The sequence below is a fragment of the Periplaneta americana genome, chromosome 7 (assembly GCF_040183065.1).
Source record: "Periplaneta americana isolate PAMFEO1 chromosome 7, P.americana_PAMFEO1_priV1, whole genome shotgun sequence".
In the NCBI taxonomy this organism is placed as follows: domain Eukaryota; kingdom Metazoa; phylum Arthropoda; class Insecta; order Blattodea; family Blattidae; genus Periplaneta; species Periplaneta americana.
The window spans coordinates 121,992,657-122,013,662 of NC_091123.1; the positions used below are offsets into that span (position 1 = coordinate 121,992,657).

General features: G+C 36.2%; 1 protein-coding gene across 1 annotated transcript in view; it reads right to left on the reverse strand.

The window, feature by feature from the left end:
• Positions 1–7,484: 7,484 nt before the first annotated feature.
• LOC138703418 (uncharacterized) overlaps positions 7,485–21,006 on the reverse strand; it is a 70,570-nt gene continuing 57,048 nt past the window's right edge. The window contains exon 3 of the mRNA XM_069831264.1: positions 7,485–17,318. Within this exon, the coding sequence (XP_069687365.1) occupies positions 13,571–17,308 (3,738 nt within the window). The 5' untranslated portion in view covers positions 17,309–17,318 and the 3' untranslated portion in view covers positions 7,485–13,570. The remainder of the gene's footprint in view (positions 17,319–21,006) is intronic.

Sequence of the window (21,006 nt, forward strand, 5' to 3'; positions counted from 1 at the left end):
GTGCTTAAGAGTTCCATGTCATTCTCTGTCATGTTTCTGAGCAGAACTTCATAACCCTGAAACATAATGCTTTTCTCAAGGACAACTCTTTGCGTTGCCTCATCCATTTGCATATATCCACAGGCATCGAAGTGCACACATTCCGTGCCAGGAATAACACTGCTCGTCACCAACACCAATTTGCATTTGTGGCCCAGCTCCAGTAATAATGAAGTTCCTTCATCACTCTTTCCACAATCTACTATCAATGTGTCGCACCACCGAGTAGGCCAAAGAGATAACACCTCCTCCATTTGGTGTTTCATAACAGACACATCAACTAACAAATATTCCGTTTTCTCAAGCTCTCGCAACGTTTGGCAAAGTTTCGCGCAGCTCAACAAAGTGCAGCCAGTGTCCGCCACAACATTGACAACACATCCATCCAGTGGAGTTAGCTCTGAATCTCGAAATCGAACATTTATGCTGTCCAATTCTTGAAGCTTTAATGCTGACAGGCGAGCCACTCTATCAACTCTCGACTGCATCATATTTCGCCAGAACTCTGCCTCCTCTGTAAGGAATTCGGTACCACTTCTCCACCAAGTCTCGATGTGCTGGATGAGTTCTTTGTGAAGCCTATTTGTCTCATCAAAATTTGTTCCACACGTCTCATGTATCTGTCTTCTAATTACATCATCCAAAGCATTAACGTCAGCCTGTCCATCCAGAACTTTCAGTTTATTTAGAAAAGTACTTAGTGAAGATACATAATCCAGTTCCTCTAATATTTTTTCAAGATTATGTTTCAATGGGCGATTTTTCAGATTCTCTAACAAGCTTATGAGATTAGTACTAGTAACTGAAGTCAACAGTTCACTTATCTCCTGTATTATGGCAGGCTGAATTATGATATTTTCTCCATTCTTGCAATGAATACTATCTAATGATTGCTTGCAATACTCATATTCCTTTAAGAGTGACATTACGAACTCGTCCTCTTGGTTGTTCTCACTAAAGCTGAAGACATAGCCGTTACTCCCTCCGGAGTTATGAATATCATCCTTGAGGAATTGTCCGTGATGGAGCTCTCGCTTTGTGCTGAACACAGAGTTAGTGTACAACGAGAAAGTGCAGTGCTCGAAATTTCCACCAAACACAGGATGTTTACTGTTGGCTGCAGAGAACTGTTGTTTTATGGTATGGTATGACTGAAGGTACTTTATCAGATCGAAAGCAGAACTTGGCTCTGCAAAGATTTCCATCGACTGTACAGATTTCTTCTTGTGTTTCAACTGCAGAAAGCTAGTCTCCCACATATTATCTCGTTTATGCTGAAATATGACGTCATCAAATGCACCACAATGATTCATATTCGAAGCCATTCGGAAGTTCTGACACATGTTGAGGCCTCGAAGGAAAAGTAATGCCAAAATCTTAACCTCGAACCTCTGGCCTGCTCCATCAGCTGTTCCATCTCTCTTCTGGAAGTGATTCATGTTGGTCTGTCTGCAAATGTGAACATGTATTATTAGAATCATGCTTGGCGAAATGGAGAGAAGAGAGTAATAAAATGCTCACCATTTCATTAACTGTAGATACCCTAATTAGATAATGGGAATAAAAAACATACGAAACACAGTATTTATAAGGAGTTGAATTAGTAAGAATCCAAGTAATATGCTTTTAAGTTTTTCCTGTTGCACGTAAGAAACAACATAATAGCAACAGCAGGAGTAGCGTCATTATTAGTTAATAATTTTAAGACATGCCAGAATGTAGGGGAAGGTGTTGTACCTTGGGTCATTTTTACATTTAATTTATATTTTTACCATATTATGATTATTAGATTGTCCAAATTATAAAATAAGATGAAGCTACTCTTTGAGATATCATTGGTAATCTTTATTTACGAATTTAATTACTCTGATAATTTTTATATTCAATTAAATGTATACAAGTATAATGGACCAAGGTACAACATGAGGTTGTCCAAATTACAACATGAGGTTGTACCTTGGGTCACCCGATGTTGTACCTTGGGTCACATTATAAATTTAGCCTACAAGAAAAGAAACAAGAATACAAATTGTGGATAAACATAAATATGAATGCAAAGTGTAGGCTACATATCTAAAAATCACGAAACTTCTGGAATATAATAGGAAACAAATTAAAGATACAATTCCTTTGCAACATGTTCATGCAATAATGCATTTTAAGCAGATAACAAACACAAAATCGATCTACTTAACATCATAACTACTGAAATCAACTGCGAATTGTAGTTGGGAAGTTTGTCTCTTAGATTAACCCTGTTGGTAGGGAGGTGGTAGCTTCATGACTAAGCCACATGTCGCCAGCTTTTTTCTCGATTTTCCAGTTTCCTGGAATAGCCAAATTATTTTCATATATCCATATTGATATGCAAGTTTCAGAACTTCATTTCTATTTAGACCGTAATGTAGCTTTGCTGCCTGTTTCAAATACTCTACTAATTCAATCTCTTCTGGCAAAGTAAACACTTTCTTCACATCATTGTTAGCTCTGTACACAAACTCATTTTCATTAGAATCCTGCATATTTTTTAAGTGCCTAGACAACGTAGTTTTCGAAATATCAACATTTTTGGCAGCAGTTTGCACTTTAGTTCCATTTGTTAACACATCCTTTATAGCCATGCGAAGTGCTTCTACATCTACTTTTTCCCGCTTTTTTCCATTCTTGCTTCTTGGCATGGTTCTATAAAAATAAAAGTATGACGATATAATATTTCCAACATATTGAGCAATAAATTATATTAAATTAACTAATAATTTATATTGATTTGTACACTTCTGCTCATCATCAGTTCAATGTTGTACCTTGGGTCGACCCAAGGTACAACGCTTGAAGTGGACCGAGGTGCAACTACTGCTCATTGTGAACTGAACATCATGTTTCAAAAGTTAGGTTATATTCTAACAATAACCTAATATACCATTCGAACAAGAAAGAAACAAAGATCTTACCTTACTATTGGAAATGTCTTGAATTATAACACAGCCCCGTAAAAAAAAGAAAGAACACACTACAAACAAAATACTTTCTGAGATTAAAAACAAATTTCTTCACAAAGAAAGCAAACCACTGTATCTGAAGATCACCAAAGCTTTGTGAGAGGACTCTTGTGTACAAATATGTAACTTGATTGTAATACTTCATTTTTCAAAACACAGACGGCAGAGAAATGATGAATGACCCCCAAGGTACAACTGACCCAAGGTACAACACCTTCCCCTATAGGTGGTGTACCAAATTACCTTGGATGAAGATAACATATTAAATATATTGCTACTTATTTTAATATAACAAAAAGCCATAACCATATATATGGCTTATGAAATATACAAGAAAATAGCAAAAACTTCAGCTGGTGTGTCCATAATCAAAAGTAGACATGGAGCGAAAATTGAAATTAAAGATTATTATGAATGGAAAGGTAAAGGCAAGAGAAGTGGAAAGATGGAACATAAATGCATTGAATGAAGAAGATATCAAAGTTGAATATATGGAAGCAGTAAGAGGAAACATGAAAAAAACTGGAAATAAAGAAGGAGGAGACTACTGATGAGATATGGAACTTAATAGGAAGACGGATTGAAGAAGCTGCAGGGAAGTTAATTGGGAAAGAGCATAAACCAAAGAGGAATGGTTGGTTTGATGAAGAGTGTGGAAGTGTGATAGAAAAGAAAAATAGTTCCTATAGAAATATGATCAATACAAATACAAAGAGGAATGAAGAACAATATAAGGAGGGCAGAAAAGAAGCACATGAACTGCTGAGAAAGAAAAAGCAAGAATATATGAACAAAAATTAGAAACCATACAAACTCATTTGACAATAGACATGCCAAGAGCTTCTATAGAAAAGTAAATCATATGAGAAAAGGCTTTAAACCTCAAACAATATCAATAAGAAACAAGGAAGGAGAGATTGTAAAAAATAAGGAATAAGTATTAGTGGCATGGTCAGAATATTATAAAGGACAATTTGAATGTGACGCAGAAAATAATACAGACACATACAGCTGATAACTTAGATGTAGAAATGACAGTAGATAAATTAAAAAATATTAAGGCAGCAAGACATGGCCAGATACCAGCACAAATATAGGGAACAGAATTAAAGGTAGTACCTAGTTCTTTATAAATTAGTGTTGAAGATCTGGGAGGAGGAGCAGATTCCGGAACAATGGAAACATGTTATCAGTGGCGTAGCATGAAATTTTGAGCAGGGGAAGCTAACTCAAGTTGTCTTTGATGCAACATGAGAAAACGTATTACAAAGATACAGTCTTAAAATAAATAGTAGTCAATGTCAAGTCAGCAGTCGAAGATTGGTTGGAACCTCGTAAGTAACTCCAATAAGGCATGACCTCAAATGATACGTAGTAAAATATAATTTCATGGTTTACACATATCTCTAACAAATAGACACGTAACATTAGCTCACACCCTGTCATACTTAGAGAAATCACAGTATTAGTACCATTACGTAAGTAGGCGTCTGTCTTTTGGTTGTGTCCTTCATTGACAGCAAGGGAGTTGGTCATTTGTTTCTTAAATCACACTTTTGTTCCTAAGTCAGTCTTGATAATACAATTTTCCTAAAAAAAATTCAAGTAAATTAGTGTCAGGAACTGTTATTTCGCTCATTATTTATTATATCAGCCACAATGCACACTAACACTTCAACTGAACACAACTGACGAAAAGGGATAAACTCGGAAACTACTTATTTTAAATGTTAAAGCTAGCTTCTTGCGAGCCTTGCGACTAGGGTAGTTTAGTTAGAAAGGGATGGAAAATCTGCGGGGTGGATTACACAGAAGAAACCAGTCTGCTTGGAAGCTGGTGTGTGCAGGCTTCTTGTTTACTGCTGCATCACAAATCATCCTGAGCTGCCGCATCACAATATTTAATTGCGTAAATATAAATTCTATTAAAATTAATAAATAATTTTCTCCATAAACTGCAGGTTTATTATGAAATTATTATTAACTGGGGATGCTAAGCTTTTTAGTTTACATTGACGCTACGCCACTGCATGGTATAAGCAATCCAATACATAAAAAAGGGAATTCCTTGAACTGTAAAAATTATAGAACAATTACATTATTGTGTACTGCATGCAAAGTCCTGGCTAACATTGTATATACCAAATTAACACCATTTACCGAAGATATAATAGGGGAATATCAAGGGAGATTTACAACTGGAAGCTCTACAACTGATCAATTTTGTACAATAAGACGAATACAAGAAAAAGATTGGTACCAGTAACAATCCATATACATAACCTGCGTGTTTAGTGATTTTAAAACAGCGTATGAACAGAGTGTGGAAAGATAAAAATGAAGTATGGAAAGGATGCACCAACTAGGTGTCCCCAGGAATTTAGTCACGATGTATAGGCCTGTATAGGCCTATGCAAGAGTAAAGATAGGCAGGAACCTATCATATCAAAAGACTTTAAACTGGGTAAAGGTCCGAGACAAGGAGATGCAATAATACTGTACTTGAAATTGCAAGTAGGAAGGCCTACATTAAACAATATTTAATAAATGCAGCCAGATTGTAGCCTATGCAGATGATTTTGTTATAGGCTACTGGCTCTAAAATTCGAAGCTGATCTGCGTGATTACTGAGGAATGAGACAATCTGAAAACGGTATGAATGACAGAGTCAGATCAGACATCTGTTCGACCTACAAGAGCCTTCTTAAATGAAATGAAAGATTTTGAATATGCATTGTTGTTCATGTGACATAACTACTGTATAAAATGCTGCAGAAGAAATTTTTAACTCAATTTTGATGATGCTCAGATATAAAACAATTGTGAAGTGATCAGCAAGAAGACAAATGAAGAACTCTTCACCACAATCTTTGAGATGGTAAAATGTTGAAGCAACATGTCGGGTACAAAGTATGCAGGCTTACAGATTATGGCATTTTCGAAATATAACAACTTTGAAATTATTGATACTGTCTTGATGAAGATGCATACAAGATTTGAAACTGGCTGTTCTTTATCTGCCTGGGTGATATTCGGAAATTAAAAATTTTTTCACTAACATTTTCATCTGATACAAAACATATTTCCCCACATCTTTTAAGAAAAACCCCAGATCTCAGAACTGAAATTGAGATTCTGTACACAGAAAATGAGGTTCATGAAGAAGTGTTTGAGGAGTCTTACCAGCTGTTCTGTTTGATTTTGACATTATCATCTATGATTGCATCTGTCGAAAGCAGTTTCTCCTGTCTGTGTCGAATAAAATCTAACCTCCAGGTTACAATGTGTCAATGAAGACTTTCAGCATTGGCAAAAGGAAGTCACTGAAAAAAAATATCCAATTAGCAGCCATTTCATTTTGAGGACATTCTGGAGCCATTTTCAAGGATAGCAGAATCAACTTCATCTATAAAAGTTGTTTAGAATTAGTTTTGGACATTACACCGTGTCCTGGAATTGACATTTTCAACATTTCTGAACTATTTATAGGTTCCATCATCAGGTCAGATATTTAAGGCCCGGAAGTGTCACCTAACCTGTTGGGCTTGTTCAGCCAAGCTAATCAGACAACTGAGCACTAGGTCATCTGGATTAGCCTGATGTAACGAGCCCAACAGACCCTAAATCCAAGGGTGCCCACAGGGGATAGCCGGTGGTAGCAATTGCTAACATTGAGATTTCAATTTTTTACGCGTTTTTTTTTTATTTTTCTCTACTTGCACGATACATATTTTCTCAAACCCTCAGTAAACAATTCAACAAAAACAAGTGCTTTCAACTATGACTCTGTGCGCAAGGTAATTTAGATTTCAGAACTGGCTATTTTTCATGTTCAATTTTCTCTCTTCTCGTCCATCCATTTCTTATAATTTTCTAACCATTTTGCTACCACTGAGATTTGATCCTGTGGGCACCTTTGCCTACCTCCCTGGTCTTGCCTGTCTGCCCTGATTATGGAAACTGTATGTAGTTCCAAAACGTTGAAAATGTAAAGTTCCTGAACATAGTGGATACCTAAAAACCTCATTCTGATCACAGTTACCATGAAAGTCTAAAAACTCATATTAATAACAATACAATTCATAATTATAGTTAAGCTTACTCCATAATAGTATTTCCATTAGTCTTCACCTTATTTATCCGGCATGAGCTACCAACTATACATAACCAATAAACTCAGTATTTCCATGACTATTGTGTGGAGGGGGAATGTAAAAACAATGGAGTGAGAGAGCATGTGGAAGGTCATCTTACACTTCTGTTTCTATGGTACCACAAATGACGACAGTGTAAACCATTAATTTCAAATCCTTTAATTTTTCTCTAATTATACCTCCAATACAGGCGTTTCACATAAAAAAGTAAGACAAACAAGGTGAAATGAAACATAAATACATCAAAACCAGTAAACAAATAAGCAAAGCAAGGAATGATAAAAACACAAAATTACAAATTTCATTTTTCATTTAATTTCATTTATTGTATTCCATACATCTTACATCGGCATTAAAGCTTTAAAATGTGAAACAAGTCAAGAGTTACACAATTTCTTGGCGAGATAAGGTGAGGCCGAGAATTCGCCATAGATTACCTGAATTTACCTTACAGTTGGGGAAAACCTCGGTAAAAACTCAACCAGATAATCAACCAAACGAGAATCTAACCCAAGACTGAGTGCAACTCCAAATGAACAGGCAAATGCGTCTGCTCACTGAGTTATGCTGATGGCTCTACAAGAATGTACAATACATAATAAGTAGCTGAATTATACAAAACAATATACAATACTTAGCAAGCAGTTGAACTATACCTAAACATAATACATTGAAGATTAATTCTATTTACAAACCTCAACAATTTATCAGACAAGCCATACAAATATACTCGAAATACATAATGTATTTATAAAATTATGAAACAATTAACATTATTTATTTATAAAGGAGCAATATCTGCATTGTATAGCTATTGAGGACATGTCATTAAAATTCTGACCCTGGTAATTAGCTACAGGCAACTGAACTTGCAGCTGCACAAGACTGGGGATATTGAATTCAGTTTTGATCATGACGTAACTATCTCAAATATTCTGCACATAGCACAAAAATCAATATAAATATGGTCACATGCAAGGAGAAATTAATGGAGACATTCACGAATTTAGCTTTTATTTGTGTATTTACACGTATCTTTGCTATAAATGGGCACCCATTCCCATACCTTATCAAAGAATTTGACAGAAAATTTTCAAAGAAAGAAGCAATTACCTCTGGCATACCCAGCTTTATTATACAAAAGTAATTTATTCACAATAACATTTACAAGGCTTTTCGGTTTTCACAGATCCCCAAAGTATACGAACTTTAGCACTAAAGCGTTGTAGTAGTTATAAATACAATCAAAAGCGATGCTACATAAAGGCAATAGGCTAGGACCTCGCATCTGAAAAGATGACGTGACTACAAGTATTTAAAATATGATTTTTCATTCAGATACGGTACCTATGTTTCCTTTTATTTGTGTGTTATTTCTGCTTCTATTCTCGCATTCTTTTCTATTTTCACCCTTAATGGAATATAATAATTGACATCAATGTGCAGACGCAATGCATTCATTCCTTCCTTCTCATTCAATCGGCTTTCTTAGAACTCGTACTTCCAATCCTCCTCTCTATGAGCACATTCGATCAACAATGAGGAAATATTATAAAAATGATGAAACTGAAATAATTATCGCAAATTGTTAATTTAAATTTGAAATGTCCAAAATGAATTGTACAATGCCAATAGATGTATATTTTCTTGAATTATATTATAAAGTTTGTAAATATTCCATTACGTAATAACGAATATAAAATTACTTCACATTGTCACTCAATATAAATTCTAATGAGCCATACTGATGTTACAAGCAGTATCACAGTTTACATCTGACAGACAAGTAAGGTTCATTCTTGTTGCAGTAAAGTTCCAATGTTGTTTATTCAGTTATACTTTCCGAAGACAGTTACTTTTTTTTTTTAAGTTTACTGTGTTATGTTTTTGTTGTAATGTCTGGGAGAGAATGCGACAGATGTAGAAAATTCGAATCAGGCCATTTAAAAAGACAACAAACGCCCAGCAACAGAGCAATTGAGGGAGCAGTTATGCAGTTCAATGTTAAAATATATTAAGATACATGAAACAGTGCCTGTAACTGAGCATTCTGCGAGAAGTAATGATCTGACCCTTCAAGAACCGTCCACTTCTACAAATAAATATGAGTACAATCAATCTAATGAAAGTACCGGCAATATAAACAGTGACACTGGTGGTGTGAAAAGGCTGCGAATTGTCGAAAAAGAACTAGTTCGAGAAGAAAATGCTGTGTTTCCACTGGATATAATAACACGTTTCACCTATCCACTATTTCAGGATTTTAAGGAACTAAAGAAAAACAGATTAGACATTGGCTTGTAGCCTATAATTTAAAAATCGACATAGGATATATTGTTTTGCATGCAGACTTTTTTTGACCTCAATGACAGCATTATCTTCTAAGGGGTGTAACGACTGGAAAAACCTTAAACTCGTCTAAAATCCCATGAAATAGTCCAGACTAGATGTAATTCAAGATTTCAGTTCAGTGAAAAGTAGAGAAATGAAAAATTATTTTTGATTTCGTGTGCAAACATTTTAGTTCATTTCAAAAATATTAATAATTGATTAAATGGCGATCTTACTCGCCTTAATTATGTAAACATGTGCGGCTTACAGCTGTTTCGGTGCTACTTGACACCCTCCTCAGAGCCTTCTGTGTCTCGGCACCATCTCAATTTCACTGCTTGTTCTGTGGGTGGGTTCGTGTGATGAAACACAACAGGCAGCGAAGTTGAGATGGTGCGAAGACACAAACGGTTCTGAGGATGGTGTCAAGTAGCACCGAAACAGCTGTAAGCCGGACATGTTTACATAATTAACACGAGTAAGATCGCCATTTAATCAATTATTTACAGTATATTCAAGTGTTAAAAGTAGTGTACGAAAGATTCAACATGGATAAAAAAATATTAACCTAATAGATTACTGTGATTTATTGTCAGCCTGTAAGATTTTTTGTAAGACTAAAAATGAAGGCATTGTCAGAATTCAGCTACATAATATGGCGAGTATTTTAATATACTGCTACTGCTGCTGCTACTACTACTACTACTACTACTACTACTACTACTACTACAATAATAATAATAATAATAATAATAATAATAATAATAATAATAATAATAATAATAATAATTTTTTTTAGTAAGTTATTTTACGACACTTTATCAACAGCTTAGGTTATTTAGCGTCTGAATGAGATGAAGGTGATAATGCCGGTGAAATGAGTCCGGGGTCCAGCACCGAAAGTTACCCAGCATTTGCTCATATTGGGTTGAGGGAAAACCCCGGAAAAAACTTCAACCAGGTAACTTGTCCTGACCGGAAATCGAACCCGGGCCACCTGGTTTCGCGGCCAGACGCGCTGACCGTTATAATAATAATAATAATAATAATAATAATAATAATTATTATTATTATTATTATTATTATTATTATTATTATTATTATTATTATTATTATTATTATTATTATTATTATTATTATTATTATTATTATTATTATTAAACTTCACTAAAACCAACACCTTTGCATAATGAAGAAATGTCGTTCCTTCATCATTCAAATTTTTCATCTGCCTTCTCATGGCAACCAGTGTGTTGATAAAAACTCTGAAGTTATTCTATTTTCATGCACATATTTAAAAAAAAATAATGTCTGCACCATTTAAAATTGTTCTGTCTCAAGTTCATACAAGTTATATTTAAGATAGACCTATTTGAAACCTTACTGCCATGCAAGATTATGGACCTACACCTCCATATTTATATACATGTAAGACAATACTGTCGTTTAAAATGTTAGGATGTTGTATCTCAGAAGACATTTTCCCTACATATGTCCAGTATGTACACTAGATACCAATGTGGCAAAATATTTTTAGACTTAAGACATCCTGAAGCATAATTTGAAGTCTCAGTAGGACTATTAACGTTGTTAAAGATTTATTTTCACGATATTGAGAAGTTTTGCTAGATTTGCTTGATAATTCTGTACACATTACAGAAAAAAAATAGTGTTTAACAATTTGGCTGATGTAATACACAAAATTTGAAAGCAATACAATACTTTCCATCCATTCACTTTTATTTCGTGTCTACTTTAAATTTCAAATGAGATCATGAATAACTGATTAAATGGCGAACTTACTCGTGTTAATTATGTATGCAACTTGCGGCTTACAGATTATGGAGATTATGAATGTTTCATAAAGTGATTTACTGTTAATTGTACAGGGTCAATCACGAAGTTCTCCCCCGGTTTATTGAGGTGATTCCTGACGTTATTTGGAACAAAAAATGTAAATAAATTAATGGGAGCATATTCATAATTACGAAGTTACAGTAATTTGAAAATAAGATTTCACTAACAAAAATGCAAAAAATTATTAAAATAGAAACAATTGATTGTATATGTATGTCTCTTTTATTTAGAATGGATTTAAATGACATTTTCGAAAATGCTTCCCTGAATCTCAAGGCAATGGTCTGCAAAGGTGTGAACCACACGTGTAGCATTTCATAGCTTCATGTTTGTTCCTTAGCAGTGGCAGCTTCTCAAGGGTGTTGCAGGTTTGTACACCCCCCAGTAATGTTGGTAATCTCCTGGCTTTGTTACTTTTAAAAATATAATTTTATTTTACAATTTTCATTCATGACTATCTGCAGCTGGCATCTTGTTTTCTATGTCTGCAGGAGCCTCCGACCCTCTTGGTTTGCAGAGATGTTGAAAACCTAGGGAAGGTAATTTATAGAGATGTTCAGCTAGTGCGGGAACAGGGGGGTTAGAGGCGTGGTCTACTGCTTTCCTCATTGAGAACGGTTTGTCGCACTCCCTGACATGGATACCAACGTCAGTGCAGAAGAAACTAAATTCACTGGGAAAGTATCTGTTTCAACTAGACATTTGTCCATAGTAAAAAACATGAAAAATATATTCATTCGGCTTGTGCAGCGAACAGTCGCTTATTTCGCATATTACTTTCTCAATCTACATGCACACAAATGGCACAATACATAAAGGAGCTTATATTTTGCTTTAAAGTTCTAAGAGTTATCGTTCTGACAATAAGTGCTGGTTCTCCCAACAGCCTATGAAAGCTGCATTTGAATTTTATGAATGAAAACGTTGCACTTGGTACTTGGTAGCATTCTGATGACGATTCTGTCATAAGGGTAATTCGCAATATAGAGAACGTAGAAGCTCCGCCCGCGACCCCTTCCACTTTTGGACTTTCTGTATAAACAGGTATGCTTGTATTTAGTCATTTTACTTATTAATTACATATAAATTAGCTTTATATGTATAAGCCCTCAGGTATACACGGTTTTAAATTTAAAGTAAAGTATGTTCAACTCCTCTTCGATATCTATTGTGCACCACCATATTTTCAAACCACCAGCCGCCACTGTTTCTTAGTGTTACCATGGCATCCAGAATGCGTTGAGGCAACTCTTTGCCTGTTTGTACCTTAACTTGCCACACAATGTCTTTCATCCACCCTCAGATGCAGTAATCTAAGGATATTATGGCAACAAACATGCCTATCGCTTCATTCACTGTGATGTATTTTGAAAATATGTTGTACAACCGTAATTATGAATGTGATCCCATTAATTTATTTACATTTTTTGTTCCAAATAACCTCAGGAATCACCTGCATAAATCGAGGGAGAACATAGTTAATCACCCTGCATTATTGCTATGTCCAGGTACAAGGCGCATCCAGACAGTAAATATTTATTTGGGGCAATTTAGAGAAGGAAAACGTAATTCCATGAGAAGATTTATTGGAACAAATACAGTAATTGTTGAGATATTTATCAACATATTCCCCACTGGAATTGAGACATGTGGGATCAACTTTTATATTCCTGTGTCATAGAAGCCTACCTCCTGGGATCAGGATCAGTGTGTGACAATGGTCTGCACCTCTGTCACTGTGAAAATCCTAATCGAACAAGAATTTCTTGAGGTGTAAGAAAAGATGCTAATCACTGGGAGTGACAACCAGGATGTACAGTGGGTACTGAAACACCTCCCAGCAGAAATCCTGTAGAAGATATGTTGTGCACCGAGCCATATGTGCCTGAACGATTACAATCATTTCTTGAAATTCTTGTTCGGTCAGCATCTTTACAGTGGCAAAGATGTGCTAATGGCTGTCACACACTGGCTCTGACAACAGGTAGTAGACTTCTACGACACAGGGATACACATAGTTCAACCTGTGGCAAGACACATGTTTCAATATTCTGGTGGGGAGTATCTTCAAAAATAGCTCAACAATTGGTGTATCTGTTCCAATAAATCTCTTCATGAAATTGTGTTTTCTTTCTCTAAATGGCCCCAGGGAAAGTTACTTTCTGGACGCGCCTCGTATGTGTGTGTAAGTTACACTGTTACTATATGAGAGGCTGTACTTTCACTAACTGTAAAGTTCTCCAGATATTTCAATATTAAAATACGGAATTCATGCTCCATGCTTTCTATAAATAAATGTCGGTACATAGACAGATAAATATAAGCATTTTGCTTATATTTTGGTTTTGCAAATTCAGGACTGTAATATGATTGAAAGAGGTACCAATTCCGATAAGGGAGCAAAACATCGTCATTTTCAGAATAGTACATCAAACACTTTTGAATGGAAGGGAGTTTATCTGTTTTCGCATCTATAACCTGTTTCCTCGCTATATCTATTACACTTTCGCCACTACTGTTACAAATAGTAAAGTCAGCACCTCCCTCTTCCAACAACATTCGAATCATTTCAAAATGATTATTTTTTACAGCTAATTGAAGTGGAGTTAGTCCATATTCATTCCATGAGTTTATGTTAGCAACTGATTTCGAGAGTTTCAGAACTAGATCGAAGTTGCCATATCGAACAGCATTAGTCAGCATGCTGTCCAAATCTTTCCATCCAGTGATACAATCGCAGCTTGGACTCACATGTTGGCAGGTTGTTGCTAGATGAACTTCGTCGGAATCAAAATTAAAAGATCGAAATAATTCACCCAGAACTAAATCATTGCCAATACGATCCGCATACTGAATCGGCGTGAATTCAAACACTTGGTCCACAGCAGTAAGAGACGCATCATGAAATAGCAAAATATCCATGAGCGTACACGAAGGAAATGGCGAAACACAAATAAAATAAAAATCTTCATACAGAGCAGATACATGTAAAGCAGTTCTACCACCTGAATCCACTTTATGTATATCAGTTGAAATGACGGAAAGCATAGCATCAACATTTCGATTCAGAATGTGCTGGATTAATGGACAGTTCTCGCCCAGTATTCTGTCAAACATTTCTCGGAAAACCTTATTCGTATCAGAAAAATATACCACCTCCAGAACATGCCTATTTTCATGATAATTCTCTGCAAACCACATGGCAGCAAAATATTCTGCTAAAGTTCTATGTACAAAATGTGGCTTTCCTGCTATCACTTGCACCACTACTCCTCGCTTCTCCTTTCCTTCCTCCATTCGTTTCAGAAACGTCTCTGTCTTAGATAGTAATTCCTTATTGTGCAGCTCATCCAGGAGGTTTGCTGGTAACAATGCTACAACTCCTGAAATCTTATGATTCTCCATGAACAGTTCTCTCAGCACTTCGTTATCATCTACAATTGCAGATGACTTCGTCTCCTCTTCCTTTTTTTCGTTGCAATATATGTTAAGTTTCTTTTCAACAAATTCCCGATATAAATCAATAATATCGAATTCATCAACAACGTACAAACCAACATCATTCATGGAAACAACCAGATGAGATTCAAAGACTACAGCAAGGAGGGTTATGTGTAGTGGCACTGACCAAAAGTCATTATATAGTTTAGATGACGTACTGCTCAGGATCTGTTCACAAAAATATCTCAAGTTTTCAAGAGTGTCTCCACTATTAAAGCTATTCATGCCAATGTCCCTGATAGCTTTAATCTCCTCCTCTGATAGCTCCATCATAAGTTTGCGTACATTCGATTCTTTAGCATAATGTATCCAATAAGCTTCAAGAAGGTCTATCTGTTCTGTTTCTGATAGAGGGTTTAAAGTGAATGAACTAACATGAAGTAACGATTCCAGCATCTCCTGCACTACAGGACGAAATGCCACACACAACTTCCCGACATTCGATTTACTTACTGCTTCAATTAAATTCAACGTTCTTGTTGTAAAAGTTGGATTTATCTCATCAAATGCGTCGAATAGTACGGCACATTTGCCAGATGTGTGAAAGGCATGCCAAAACATTTTCCGCTCAAACTCGGAACTATTTTTCTTCCCTGCCACTTCCCACAGGAATTCCAACGCCTGTTCAAGGCTACAATCACTCTCACTGAGTTCATTAAGCACAGCAGAATGTTCATTCAATTTTACTCTCACTACCCAGAATGTGGGATATGTCTCCTTACTCTGAAGAGATATCTGTTCTATAAAAGTGGTCTTACCCACTCCAGGATCTGCCGATATTAATATTATTCTGTCTTGCAGGCACCAAAATGAAGTAGGGATCGAAAAGGGATCAAGACATGACTTCATTCCTCTCTTAATATAATAATATGAAGGGTTTTTCAGAGCCTTTCCTACTTCTACACAATGTACTCCTTCCAGTAAATTCAATACTATTTCAGCATTTACTGTGCTTAAGAGTTCCATGTCATTCTCTGTCATGTTTCTGAGCAAAACTTCATAACCCTGAAACATGATACTTTTCTCAAGGACAATTCTTTGCGTTGTCTCATTCATTTGCATATATCCACAGGTATCGAAGTGCACACATTCCGCACCAGGAATAACACTGCTCGTCACCAACACCAATTTGTATTTGTGGCCCAGCTCCAGTAATAATGAAGTTCCTTCATCACTCTTTCCACAATCTACTATCAAAGTGTCGCACCACCGAGTAGGCCAAAGAGATAACACCTCCTCCATTTGGTGTTTCATAACAGACACATCAACTAACAAATATTCTGTTTTCTCAAGCTCTTGCAATGTTTGGCAAAGTTTCGCGCAGCTCAACAAAGTGCAACCAGTGTCCGCCACAATATTGACAACACATCCATCCAGTGGAGTTAGCTCTGAATCTCGAAATCGAACATTTATGCTGTCCAATTCTTGAAGCTTTAATGCTGACAGGTGAGCCACTCTATCAACTCTCGACTGCATAATATTTCGCCAGAACTCTGCCTCCTCTGTAATGAATTCGGTACCACTTCTCCACCAAGTCTCGATGTACTGTATGAGTTCTTTGTGAATCCTGTTTGTCTCATCAAAATTTGTTCCACATGTCGCATGTACCTGTCTTCTAATTACATCATCCAAAGCATTAACGTCAGCTTGTCCATCCAGAACTTTCAGTTTATTTAGAAAAGTACTGAGTGAAGATACATAATCCAGTTCCTCTAATATTTTTTCAAGATTCTGTTTCAATGGGCGATTTTTCAGATTCTCTAATAAGCTTATGAGATCAGTACTAGTAACTGAAGTCAACAGTTCACTTATCTCCTGTATTATGACAGGCTGAATCATGATATTTTCTCCATTCCTGCAATGAATACTATCTAATGATTGCTTGCAATACTCATAGTCCTTTAAGAGTGACATCACGAACTCGTCCTCTTCGTTGTTCTCACTAAAGCTGAAGACATAGCCGTTACTTCCTCCAGAGTTATGAATGTCATCCTTGAGGAATTGTCCGTGATGGAGCTCTCGCTTTGTGCTGAACACAGAGTTGGTGTACAACGAGAAAGTGCAGTGCTCGAAGTCGCCACCAAACACAGGATGTTTACTGTTGGCTGCAGAGAATTGTTGTTTTATGGTATGGTATGACTGAAGGTACTTTATCAGATCGAAAGCAGATCTTGACTTTGCAAAGATTTCCATCGACTGTACAGATTTCTTCTTGTGTTTCAACTGCAGAAAGCTAGTCTGCCACACATTATCTCGTTTATGCTGAAATATGACGTCATCAAATGCACCACAATGATTCATATTCGAAGCCATTCGGAAGTTCCGACACATATTGAGGCCTCGAAGGAAAAGAAATGCCAAAATCTTAACCTCGAACCTCTGGCCTGCTCCATCAGCTGTTCCATCTCTCTTCAGGAAGTGATTCATGTTGGTCTGTCTGCAAATGTGAATATGTATTATTAGAATCATGCTTGGCGAAATGGAGAGAAGAGAGTAATAAAATTCTCACCATTTCAATAACTGTAAATACCATAATTGGATAATGGGAATAAAAAAACATACGAAACACAGTATTTATAAGCAGTTCAATTAGTAAGAATCCAAGTAATATGCTTTTAGGTTTTTCCTGTTGCACGTAAGAAACAACTTAATAGCAACAGCAGGAGTAGCGTCATTATTAGTTAATAATTTTAAGACATACCAGAATGTATAGGTGGTGTATAAAATTACCTTGGATGAAGATAACATATTAAATATATTGCTACGTATTTTAATATTCAAAGATAAATAGACATAAACATTTATGTCTTATGAAATATAGAAGAAAATAGCAAAAACTTTAGCCAGTGTCTCCATAATCAAAAGTAGACATGGAGCAAAAAGTGAAAATAAAGATTATTATGAATGGAAAGGTAAAGGCAAGAGAAGTGAAAAGATGGAACATAAATGCATTGAATGAAGAAGAAATCAAAGTTGAATATATGGAAGCAGTAAGAGGAAACATGAAAAAACTGGAAATAAAGAAGGAGGAGACTACTGATGAGATATGGAACTTAATAGGAATACGAATTGAAGAAGCTGCAGGAAAGATAATTGGGAAAGAGCATAAACCAAAGAGGAACGGTTGGTTTGATGAAGAGTGTGGAAGTGTGATAGAAAAGAAAAATAGTTCCTATAGAAATATGATCAACAGAAATACAAGAAGGAATGAACAACAACATAAGGAGGGCAGAAAAGAAGCACATGAACTTCTGAGAAAGAAATAGCGAGAATATTTGAACAAAAAATTAGGAACCATACAAACTCATTTGACAATAGACAGCCCAAGAGCTTCTATAGAAAAGTAAATCATATGAGAAAAGGCTTTAAACCTCAAACAATATCAATAAGAAACAAGGAGGGAGAGATTGTAAAAAATAAGGAATAAGTGCTAGTGGCATGGTCAGAATATTATAAAGGACAATTTGAATGTGACGCAGAAAATAATACAGACACATACAGCTGATACCTTAGATGTAGAAATGACAGTAGATAAATTAAAAAATTTTAAGGCAGCAAGATATGACCAGATACCAGCTCAGATATGGAGAATAGAATTAAAGGTAGTTCTTTATAAATTAGTGTTGAAGATCTGGGAGGAGGAGCAGATTTCAGAACAATGGAAACATGGTATAAGCAATTCAATACATAAAAAAGGGAATTCCTTGAACTGTAAAAATTATAGAACAATCACAATATTGTGTACTCCATGCAAAGTCCTGGCTAACATTGTATATACCAAATTAACACCATTTACCTAAGATATAATAGGGAAATATCAAGGGAGATTTACAACTGGAAGGTCTACAACTGATCAATTTTGTACAATATGACGGATACAAGAAAAAGGTTGGTACCGGTAGCAATCCATATACCTAAACTGCGTGTTTAGTGATTTTAAAACAGCATATGAACAGTGTGTGAAAAGATAAAAATGAAGTACGGAAAGGATGCACCAAATAGGTTTTCCCAGGAAACTAGTAACAATATGCAGAGCTCTCAATAGGGATGTATAGCCTGTATAGGCCTATGCAACAGTAAAGATAGGCAAGAACCTATCAAAAGACTTCAAATTGGGTAAAGGTCTGAGATGTGCCGCACTGTGGAGTCGTGGTCTAAGGCATCCTGTCTAGGATTCGCACTACGGAATGCGCGCTGGTTCGAGTCCTCATGGGAGAAGAAATTTTCTCATGAAATTTCAGCCAGTTGATGGGACTGGTGCCCACCCAGCATCGTGATGCACTTGGGGAGCTACGATAGGTAGCGAAATCCAGATGCGAATGCCAGCTATAACGGCTGGGGGGATCATCGTGCTAACCACATGATACCTCCATTCTGGTTGGATGATCGTCCACCTCTGCTTCGGCATGTGAGCGTGAGGCTGGCAGCTGGCTGGTCGATCTAGGCCCTTCACGGGCTGTAGCGACATGGATTAAAGGTTTGAGACAAGGGGATGCAATAGCACTTTTATTATTTAATACTGTACTTGAAATTGCAAGTACGAAGACCTACATTAAGTAATATTTAATAAATGTAGCCAGATTGTAGCCTATGCAGATGATTTTGTTATAGGCTACTGGCTCTAAAATTCGAAGCTGATCTGCGTGGTTACTGAGGAATGGGACAATCTGAAAACGGTATGAATGACAGAGTCAGATCAGACATCTGTTCGACCTACAAGAGCCTTCTTAAATGAAATGAATGATTTTGAATATGCATTGTTGTTCATGTGACATAACTACTGTATAAAATGCTGCAGAAGAAATTTTTAACTCAATTTTGATGATACTCATATATAAAACACTTGTGAAGTGATCAGCAAGAAGAGAAATGAAGAACTCTTCACCACAATCTTTGAGATGGTAAAATGTTGAAGCAACATGTCGGGTACAAAGTATGCAGGCTTACAGATTATGACATTTTCGAAATATAACAACTTTGAAATTATTGATACTGTCTTGATGAAGATGCATACAAGATTTGAAACTGGCTGTTCTTTATCTGCCTGGCTGATATTTGAAAATTAAAAATTTTTTCACAAACATTTTCATCTGATACAAAACATATTTCCCCACATCTTTTAAGAAAAGCCCATGTCTCAGAACTGAAATTGAGATTCTGTACGCAGATATACGAATATCTTTGTGTCAAAATTAATCTCCGAGAAAATGGGGTTCACGAGGTAGTGTTTGAAGAGTCATACCAGCTGTTCTGTTTGATTTTGACATTATCATCTACAATTGCATCTGTCGAAAGCAGTTTCTCCTGTGTGTGTTGAATAAAATCTAACCTCCAGGCTACAATGTGTCAATGAAGACATTCAGTATTGGCAAATATATCAATTCAAAAGGAAGTCACTGAAAAAAAAAAAGTCCAACAAGCAGCCATTTCATTTTGAAGGCATTCTGGAGCCATTTTCATAGATAGCAGAATCAACTTCATCTATAAAAGTTGGTTAGAATTAGGTTTTGGATATTACACCATGTCCTGGAATTGACATTTTCAACATTTCTGAACTAATTATAGGTTCCATCATCAGGTCAGATAGTTAAGACCTGGAAGTGTCACCTAACCTGTTGGGCTTGTTCAGCCAAGCTAATCAGACAACTGAGCACCAGGTCATCTGGATTAGCCTGATGTAACGAGACCAACAGACCCAACGTCCAAGGGCGCCCACAGGGGATAGCCAGTGGCAGCAATTGCTACCTCTGAGATTTTTATTTTTTACGCGGTTTTTTTTATTTTTCTCTACTTGCACGATACATATTTTCTCAAACCCTCAGTAAACAATTAAACACAAACGAGTGCTTTCAAGTATGACTCCGTGCACAAGGTAATTTAGATTTCAGAACTGGCTATTTTTCATGTTCAATTTTCTTTCTCCTCGTCCATCCATTTCTTATAATTTTCTAACCATTTTGCTACCACTGAGATTTGATCCTGCGGGCAACTTTGCCTACCTCCCTGGTCTTGCCTGTCTGCCCTGATGATGGAAACTGTATGTAGTTCCAAAACGTTGAAAATGTAAAGTTCCTGAACATAGGGGATACCTAAAAACCTCATTCTGATCACAGTTACCGTGAAAG